At 47.6% G+C, this 9,986-nt stretch overlaps 2 protein-coding genes across 2 annotated transcripts; both read right to left on the minus strand.

Annotated features, from left to right (window-relative positions):
* Positions 1 to 4,739: 4,739 nt before the first annotated feature.
* On the minus strand, positions 4,740 to 5,468 carry LOC137361692 (histone H2A-like). The gene is made up of 2 exons (XM_068026395.1): positions 5,109 to 5,468; positions 4,740 to 4,886 (listed from the first exon to the last, which is right to left on the minus strand). The coding sequence occupies exons 1-2, from the start codon at positions 5,466 to 5,468 to the stop codon at positions 4,740 to 4,742; spliced, it is 507 nt and encodes a 168-aa protein (XP_067882496.1).
* A 102-nt stretch (positions 5,469 to 5,570) lies between these two features.
* On the minus strand, positions 5,571 to 7,710 carry LOC137361693 (histone H4-like; the record flags this gene model as incomplete). Its single annotated transcript, XM_068026396.1, has 2 exons — positions 5,571 to 5,765; positions 7,375 to 7,710. Coding segments are annotated over 2 exons (531 nt in total), but the record flags the coding sequence as incomplete, so codon positions are not given.
* Positions 7,711 to 9,986: the final 2,276 nt, after the last annotated feature.

The raw sequence follows: 9,986 nt of genomic DNA on the forward strand, positions 1-9,986 counted from the left end.
CAGTAATCTTTGAAATTTCTCCCTTGATCTAATATTTTAATCTGGTAAGTCAGATTTTACAAAAAAAATTAAATGATTTAAGACTGCTTCATGTTCAGCAGTGCCAAATGAATAAAGACATTCAAATATATTCAAAATTATATATCAACTATTAAATACTAATGCCCAGCTTTGAATACAAAAAATGCCTCTAATTGTGTTCTGGTCTGGAATGGAATTCTTCAGTGTTTCTGTTTAGCGTGGATTGACTCATCAATTTTCTTGTTTTTCACTTTGTCGATGCCTTTGAATAATTGTGGATTCTTCTTCAGGGTGTCTTCTTTCAACAGGTAGTTCTGACCTCTGATGATGTTGATTGTAATCAGCTTCAATTTGCTGATAGTTTTGGAAGTGAGCAGATTTCCTTTGCTTGAGTTTACAAAATGGTACTTAGTCTGACGTGTGGACCCATGGGAGGATTTGAATGCTGCCCTTGCATTGGAGGATACAGTTGCATCCATCCAAACAGAGGTACAGTAGAAGTGACATATTCAGTTCAGTCTGTCGATCATGGGACTTTTAATCTCAGGGTTGTGAGTTTGAGCGCCATTTAGTTTTTCCATTTTTTAGGCTTCATTAGCAGAGAGTACAAGGAGTGTTTGAAATGAAATTCAACAACAGTATGAGAAACGCTCTCTTTCATTCGGGACTCTTAACTCTCTGCAGCATCTCGCTGTGAAAGATTGAACTTTATCTCATTTCTTTTTCAGCTGGGAGTCAGTGCGGCTCAGTGGGACTTCTGGCTGTCTCCCACCTCACAATCCATCAGTGCTGAGAAAGCAATGGGAAATATTACTCATGGCTGAGTAAGGAGAGGATACCGATTTAAGGTGAATGGGAAAAGAACCAAAGGCAACATAAGGAAAAACCTTTTTCATGCAGCAAATGGTTAAGATCTGATATGTACTGCCTGAGAGTGTGACGGAGGAAGATTCAACCGTAGCTTTCAAAAGGATATATGATAATTATCTGAAGAGAAAAACAATTCAGGTTTTCATGGAATACATGAGGATGTGGCATGAGCTGAGTTGCTTGTGCAGAGAGGCAGCACAAGCACGATGAGCTGAATCCCTCCTTTTGTGCTGTAAGTATTCTGTGATCTATGATTCTATACAAAGTGAAACCAACACTCACATATGAGAAACTGACAGGAACAGTGTAAACCCCACACTAACAAACCAGCAAATGCCAGGGACAGAATAAAACCAACAGTCCTGGACAAGAAACTGACAGATACTGTGTGAAACCCAAAAATCACTTATCAGGATTTGGCATTTAATGTGTAAAAACCTGTCTTCAATATCCATCCTGCAAGGGACAAAGAAAATTAGGTACAAACCCAGGTTCATACTTCGATGACTGAGAGATAAAGAGCAAAACACAGACTCACCTACAAGAGGCTGACAAGTACAGAGAATAAAACAGAGGGGGTGCAGATTAAAAACACATGCATGTAACGGATACTGATCGGGATAGAATCAAACCCTTTCTCACACATGACACGAAAATTGGTGGTGTCTTAAATCGTGAGGAGGAAAGCCTTAGATTACAGGCCAAAATAGATCGTCCGAGGCAGAGAATATAAGAGCAGGGAGGTTATGACGGAGCTGTATAAAATGCTAGTTAGGCCAAAGCTGGAGTACTGTGTACTGCTCTGGGCACCACACTATAGGAAGGATGTGATTGCACTGGAGAGGGTGCAGAAGAGAGTCACCAGGATGTTGCCTGGGCTGGAGCATTTCAGCTGCGAAGAGAGACTGAAAAGGCTAGCGTTGTTTTCCTGAGAGCAGAGAAGGCTGAGGGGAGATAAGATTGAGGTTTACAAAATTATGAGGGGCTTTGATGGGTTCGATAGGAAGAAACATTTTACCTTAGCAGAGGGGTCAATAACCAGGTGGCATAGATTTAAGGAAAGGGGCAGGAGGTTTAGATGGGATTTGAGGAAAAAAATTTTACCCAGAGGGTGGTTGGAATCTGGAACACACTCCCTGAAGAGGTGGTAGAGGCCGGAACCCTCACAAAATTTTAAGAAGTATTTAGATGAGCACTTGAAATGCTATAGCATACAAGGCTACGGGCCAAATACTGGAAAATGGGATGCGAATAGTTCGGTGCTAGATGGCCAGCACAGACACAATGGGCTGAAGGGCCTGTTTCTGTGCTGTATAACTCTATGACTCCATATCAGAAACTGATAGATCTGGACAAAAGCTGATGTTCACACACAAGTTGTTGAAAGATATGTGGTGAAACTCACATTTTTTTTATTTCCAAAATATACTTTATTCATAAAAATCTGTAAAAATTACATTCCCAAAAAGTTTAAAACAGCATCAAGTCAAAAAATACGAACAGTGCAAAGGTGATCAGTTACCTTCTATACAATTATGAGTTGCCTCACAACCCTTCCATTTCATTGTCATGCGATATACATTTTTACATTTACAGCACACAAAATTTCTCCGATACAGTTCGAGGGATTTCCCATGGATTCAGCCCCTCAGTTCAGCTTGGTGGGGGGACCTTACACTGTGGTCTTTCCCCAGTGAACCTTTGCTGCGGCTGCCCCAAGCTTTGGTGCGTCCCTCAGCACGTAGTCCTGGACCTTGGAATGTGCCAGTCTGCAACATTCGGTGGTGGACAACTCTTTTCGCTGGAAGACCAGCAAGTTTCGGGCAGACCAAAGGGCGTCTTTCACCGAATTTATAGTCCTCCAGCAGCAGTTGATGTTTGTCTCGGTGTGTGTCCCTGGGAACATCCCGTAGAGCACAGACTACTGTGTTACAGAGCTGCTTGGGATGAACAGCGATAAAAACCACTGCATCTCTTTCCACAAAGTTAACTCACATAGCAATAGCAGAAACAGTCACAAACCAAAAACTGAAACATACAGAGTAAAAACCCACATTCTCACACCAGAAATTCACGGCTACAAAGTGAAGCTGACTCTCTCCTCCCAGGCACTGACAGGTGCAAAAGAAAACACGCACTAACATACCAGGAAATGAAATGTAGGAAATAAAACCTGATTATCATGTCAGAGATTGGCATTAATGGCAGTTGTGGTACCCAGAATGCTCTGCGCTCCAGAATTTGCCTTGTCTCTGATAAGGAGCAGACGCGGTAGTGGCTGAGCTCCATCTGCAGCTGGAGCGGAATATTCACAAAGTGCAGGGAGACCGCGCCCGTAGCGGGTGCACACAGCTGGAGCAGGGCGTCAAGGCCACAATAGGATGGAACAATCCCGTTTGTGTCCCTGCGGGTGGCGGTGAAGCTTTTCCCTGTGAGGCTTCCCGAAACTGCCCGCCAGCAAGGTCAACTGGTCAGAGAGCGTCTGTAATTGGATAGGAATTGTGGATTGGGCAGGGAGCGTCTCTAAATGAATAAGATTTGGGGACTGGGCAAGGAGCGTCTGTAAATGGATAAGAATTGGGGATTTGGCAGGGAGCGTTTTTTTATCCGTTCGTGGGATGTGGGCGCCGCTGGCTCGATCTCAGCTGCAGTAATGTGTCCAGTTCTGGGCACCAGGTTTCAGAAAGGACATCAAAGCTTTTGAGACAGTTCGGAGGAGATTTACGAGAATGATACCAGAGATGAGGGGTTTCAGATCTCTGGACAGGGTGGTGAAGCTGGGATTGTTGGCCAAAAATGTCAAGGGGAGGTGAAGAGAGATCTTTTTACCCAGTAACTGATTCGGATTTGGAATGAATTGTCTGACAGGGTGCTGGAAACAGATTCAATTATAACTTTCATAAAGGAATTGGACAAATATTTCAAAGTGAATTTCTCCAGGATTGTGGGGAAATAGGCAGGGGGTTGGACTAATTGCATCATTTTTTCACAGATTCAGCACAGGCACAAAAGACCGATTGGCCTCCTTCTGTGCTGTATGATTCTATGAAATAGTGACAGTCAGGGCAAGTCTGTACAAGAAGGAGAAATGGAGACAGGTCAGGGAGAGCACATCACCAAAACTGGGAGATACTGCATTGGACAGGAAGGGTCGGAGGGGGAGAGAGCACGTACATACAGTCAGAATCAGCACTTTCAGGGGAGGAGAGAGAGAGGAACCAGTGAGTGTAGAACTGAACCCAGCCAGAGTCAACCTGCTGAAACACCAGTGAGTTCACACTGGGGAGAGATCATTCACCTGCTCCGTGTGTGGGAAGGGGTTCACTCAGTCATCCAACCTCACTGAACATCAACTTGTTCACACTGATCAGAGACCTTTTCAATGTCCTGACTGTGAGAAGAGCTTGAAAAGCAGTAATGATCTGCTGAAACACCAACACACTCACTCTGGGGAGAGGCCGTTCCCCTACCATGTGTGTGGGAAGGGATTCACTCAGTCATTCAATCTGCTGCAACATCAGCAAGTTCACATGTAACTGCAGGGGTTGGATTCTGCTGTTGTTGCTGCTATTCATCACTTTCAGAGACAAAGTTGGGTCTTACTTTATAACCAGTGTAGTCCAGAGCAAAAGCGTCTTCTTAATGTTGAGATAAACGGGAGAAGAAACCGGGAAGTGGCGGCGAGGATGGGGGAGGTGCTGCACCATCACTTTAATGGTGCATCCTCCCTCCCCCGGGTCCTTGCTGCACGCCCGCCAGGCCTGGCGGCTCTGATTGGGGTCCTGAGAGCCCCTGAGACTCGGTGCAGCTGAGGCTGAGCTCACCCACGCTCAGCTCTGTTGTGATATTTAAAATACGAAAGGCCTGTTGGACTGAGAGCTGATCTGGAATTTAGAAAGCAGCATTACTGGAGGCTCGTTGCTGCTCAGCACAATCTCACCCCCCGCTCCTCGGAATTGTTGATTCCACACCCTGTAGTTCAGTTCTTCACTGAACTAGAGGGGGAGATGTGTGAGCAGAAAAACAGAGCAAATTAAAAAACACAGTTGGACAGATGTGCAACAGGTCAATCCACTGTTACAATAACTCCATCACTGACTCCCTCCTGACAGTAACCTGCCCTTTCACTGAGACTGTGGGTGGCTCTGAAAAGAGCCTTTGTTTTATTAGATGTCATTTCGGCCGCTTTACTTTTTCTGGGAGCTCTGAGCGCTGGTTTTCTTGGGCAGCAGCACGGCCTGGATATTAGGCAGCACCCCACCCTGAGCGATCATCACGTCTCCCAGCAGCTTGATGAACTCCTCGTTGTTGCGGACGGCCAGTTGCAGGTGTCTGGGGATGATGCGGGTCTTCTTGTTGTCCCGGGCCACGTTACCGGCCAGCTCGAGGATTTCAGTGGTCAGATACTCGAGCACAGCAGCAACATAGAGCGGGGCTCCGGCACCCACACGCTCAGCATAGTTGCATTTTCTCAGGAGCCTGTGATCATGGCCCACAAGGAACTGCAGTCCAGCCCGGGAGGAGCGAGACTTGGCCTTGGATCGAGCTTTCCTGCCGGTCTTTCCTCTTCCAGACATTTCCACAATCTCACAAATACTTTCACAAAGAATGGATAATTTCTCAGCTTTTGTTATAAGCATGAAGCAGTTAGGATGGCCGAGTGGTCTGAGGGGCTGTGTTCAGGTCGTTGTGTTTTCTGGAGGCGTGTGTTGAAATCCCACTTCTGCCAAGTTGTGTTTTGACTGAACCAGAGGGATTTGGGAGCAGCGGTGAAGGGAGAGCATGGACGAATATTGGCAAGTAAAATGAAAATGGACCCAAAGACGTTTCTTCAATACATGAGAGTAAGAGGCAACTAAAGAAAGAGGAGTGCACTGAAAAGACCAAAAAATCACAGTGATTTTTGACATCTTGCCAGGATTGAGTGGCGCGTGCACGGGATGATGTCATTTTGCAGCGCCAATGTCATCACATTTCCGCAACAAATCCATCTTCGTGCATGCGTGATAAAGCGTCATTGGGTATCTAGCCACCCCATCCCCCCACCACTTGGCTGGAGTTAGTGGCTGAATGGGAGATTTTGAAGCTGTAGCTCTCCCACCTCGGCAACTCACTCCAGGCCTCGACGATTCCCCCCTCAGCCGCTCGCTCCAGACCTCGCTGATCCCCCACCACCCCACTCCCCTGGCCAGTTGTTCCTCGCTTCGCACCACCCCACTCTCTGGCCACTCGCTCCAGGCTGTGCCGCTTCCCTCCTCTCAGCCACTCACTCCTACGTCGCCCCGTCACTCCTTGCGGCCCTCCTGCTTCTACAGGTGGCGCCTGGTGAAGAAATGTGGGGGCGAGTGTCACGGCCAGAGCTAGCAGCTGTGGGCTGGGCTGGGATAGGGTGGGGAGTGGGGGTGCGGAGAGCGAACAGCCAGAGTGTGGAATTTCGCCAGAAGGGAGGAGGGGGAGAAAGCGAGTTGCAGAGGGGGGAGAGCGGTCAGTGGGGTGGGAGCTAGTAGCTGCGTTCGGGTGAAGTCAGTCCTGGTCAGTTATATTAACAAATCACAATAACGAATTGGCAGCACATTTTATCCTCTGCCCGATTTTCCTTTCCATCGATCGGGGTGCTAATTCACTATCTTCCAATGGAAATTCAATCATAAAATTCCTTTTGTATTCAATAGGATTACTGAAATGTTAAATGGATCTGAGGATTACAGTTCGTATTAGCAAACGAACCCGAGTGAATTAGCACCCCAATCGATGGAAAGGAAAATCGGGGAAAGTCTAGAATGTGCTGCCAATTCGTTATTGAGATTCGTTGAGGAATTCGATTCTGCCCAACACTGAAATTGGCGGCTTTTTTGAATTCAAACTTTCTGCCAGGACGACAATTTAAGCCAATGATTTGCTGTATTTTCTAATTCGAGGCTCGGCAATTGGTTAAGACATGCGAATGGGAAGAGGGTGACCAATCAGAAGTGGGTTCTGGATAGCGCGGGCTCAAACTGCGGGAATTCCAGGTCCCTGAATGATTGAGCTGAAACTGATCAGTTTCACAAACCCTGTCTGTTTCAGTGCAGGAAACACCGTCTCGGGGGAAATAACATCACAAGTGGGACTGGTTCCAGTGACCGATTCAACGGCTGCTGCAAAACTCCCGGATTCCCTCATTGCAGCGAAATCATTTTGAAATTCCATGAAAACAATGAGTGATTCTGGAGGAGTGATGTGGCTTTTCACTGAGGGCATGGGGCATGTGTGGACTGGGGAAATAAGTAAATGTGGAGCCTCAGGCACTGTTTACACAGCCCGTTTAGAAAATCAAATCCACTGCATATCCTTGCTGCAACTGAAATGTCAAATTTGGGGATTCTAGTTTTGTATCTCGAACACAGCACAGATTTATTCCAGACAGTTCTAAACAACCTATCCCAGCTCCCGTTTCCAGGTCTCTGCTCTCTCTGTGAGGCGGTGGGTGGCTCTTAGAAGAACCTTTGTTGTGTTTTCTGGAAAGGGTCGAGTTGTTAAGGCGCTGAATTCGTAGATAGTGCGGCCCTGCCGTTTCAGAGCGTACACGACATCCATGGCAGTGACCGACTTGCGCTTGGCGTGTTCAGTGTAGGTGACCGCATCCCTGATTACATTCTCCAGGAAAACCTTCAACACCCCGCGAGTCTCCTCACAGATCAAACCCGAGATCCGCTTGACCCCGCCACGGCGAGCCAGGCGGTGGATTGCTGGTTTGGTGATGCCCTGGATATTATCAGGAAGCACTTTGCGGTGCCGCTTTGCTCCGCCTTTGCCCAGTCCTTTCCCTCCTTTACCTCTGCCAGACTTTCTTTTATTAATTTCCAAAATATACTTTATTCATAAAAATCTGTAAAAAAAAATACATGACAAAACAGTTCCAAAAAGCACCAAGACAAACAATACAAAGAGTGCAAAGGAGATCAGTTTCCTTCAATACAGGAGTGAGTTGCCTCACAACCCTTCCATTTCATTTCTCAGGCCATGTATATTTTACAGCAAACAAATATTTTCTGGCTACAGTTCCCATGGATCCAGCCCCTCAGTTCAGCTTGGTGGTGGGACCTTACACAGTGGTCTTTCCACATTGAGCCTTTGCTGCGACTGCCCCAAGTTTTAGTGCGTCCCTCAGCACGTAGTCCTGGACCTTGGAATGTGTAAGTCTGCAACATTCGGTCATGGACAACTCTTTGCGCTGGAATACCAGCAAGTTTCGGGCAGACCAAAGAGCGTCTTTCAATGAATTGATAGTCCTCCAGCAACAGTTGATGTTTATCTCGGTGTGCGTCCCTGGGAACAGCCCGTAGAGCACAGACTCCTGTGCTGCAGAGCTGCTTGGGATGAACCTCTACAAAAACCACTGCATCTCTTCCACAATGCTTTGCAAAGACACATTCCAGAAAGAGGTGGGCAACGTCTCTTTTCCACCGCAGCCACCTCGAGAGCCGCGTGTGGATGGGGTGAGACGTCGGGTGTGCAGGAAGGATCTGACGGGGAGGGCTCTTCTCATCATCAGCCAGGCTACATCTTGGTGCTTGTTTGAAAGTTCTGGTGATGAGGCATTCTGCTAAATGACTTTGGACTTCTGCTCAGGGGACCATCCGACAGGATCCACCATCTCCTTTTCCCGTAGGGCCTTGAGGATATTCCGTGCAGACCACTGCCTGATGGATTGGTGGTCAAAGGTGTTTTTCCACAGAACCTTTTCCATGAAGGATAGGCAGTACGGCACAGTCCAACTGGATGGAGCATTCCACGGCAATATGACCAGGCCCATCCTTTGCAACACCAGGGACAGATAGAACCTCAGCACATAGTGACACTTGGTGTTTGCAAACTGGGGATCTAAACACAGCTTGATGCAGCCGCACACAAAGGTAGCCAAAAGGATGAGGGCGACGTTGGGTACATTTTTCCCGCCCTTATCCGGAGGTTTGAACATCGTGTCCCTCCGGACTCGGACCATTTTGGATCCCCAGATGAAGCGGAAAATGGCTCAGGTGATCGCCACAGCGCAGGAACGCGGTATGGGCTAGACCTGCGCCACGTACAGCAATGTGAGCGCCTCGCACCTGATGACCAGGTTCTTACCCATAATGGAGAGAGATCGCTGATCCCACATGCTCAGCTTATGTTGTACCCTGGCTACTCGCTCCTTCCAGGTTTTGGTGCACGTCCCAGCCCTTCCAAACCATATCCCCAGCACCTTCAGGTAGTCTGACCTAACGGTGCAGGGGACAAAGGATCGGTCAGCCCAGTTCCCAAAGAACATGGCCTCGCTCTTGCCCTGTTTAACATTGGCTCCCAAGGCCAGTTCGAGCTGGTCGCAGATGCTCATCAGTCTGCGCACAGACAGTGGATCCGAGCATAAAACGGCGACGTCATCCATGCACAGGGAGGTTTTAACCTGAGTGCCTCCGCTGCCTGGGAGTGTCACCCCTCTGATGCTCGCATTCTTCCTAATAGACTCAGCAAAGGGTTCAATACTGCAAACAAACAAGACAGGGGAGAGAGGACAGCCCTGTCTGACTCCAGATTGGATCGGGAAACTTTCTGATTCCCACCCATTGATTGAGACTGCACTACTGATGTTTGTGTAGAGTAGTTTGACCCAATTGCAGATTCCCTCCCCAAACCCCATTTTGGAATGCACATCCATCATGTAAGTGTGCGATATCCTGTCAAAAGCCTTCTCCTGGTCCAGGCTGATGAGGCAGGTGTCCACCCTCCTGTCCCGTTCATAGGTGATCATATTCCTGAGTAGCGCAAAGCTATCAGAGATTGTCCTGCCTGGTATAGTATAGGTCTGATCAGGGTGAATCACAATTCCAGAGCAGACTTGAATCGACTGGCTATGACTTTTGACAGAATCTTGTAGTCAGCATTAAGCAGAAATTGGGCCACCAATTTCTGATTTCTGTCCTCTCCCCCTTCCGCTTGTCGATGAGGGTGATGATGCCTTTCCTCATGGATTCTAACATGCTGCCAGCCTGGAGCATACTCTTGTTTACTGCCAGACATGTTGATTCTTGCCTCAAATCAGTGCACAATAAAAGTGACTGATTGCGTCAGGCTCC

The sequence above is a fragment of the Heterodontus francisci genome, unplaced genomic scaffold (genome assembly GCF_036365525.1).
Source record: "Heterodontus francisci isolate sHetFra1 unplaced genomic scaffold, sHetFra1.hap1 HAP1_SCAFFOLD_91, whole genome shotgun sequence".
Taxonomy (NCBI): Eukaryota; Metazoa; Chordata; class Chondrichthyes; order Heterodontiformes; family Heterodontidae; genus Heterodontus; species Heterodontus francisci.

Bases quoted from the DNA above. Each gene is read 5' to 3' on its own strand.
- LOC137361692 (XM_068026395.1), bottom strand. From the start codon at position 5,468: ATGTCTGGAAGAGGAAAGACCGGCAGGAAAGCTCGATCCAAGGCCAAG. The intron at 4,887-5,108 runs ACCAGCGCTCAG...CTCCCCCTCTAG, and splicing joins CCGTGCTGCTGCCCAAGAAA to TTCAGTGAAGAACTGAACTA.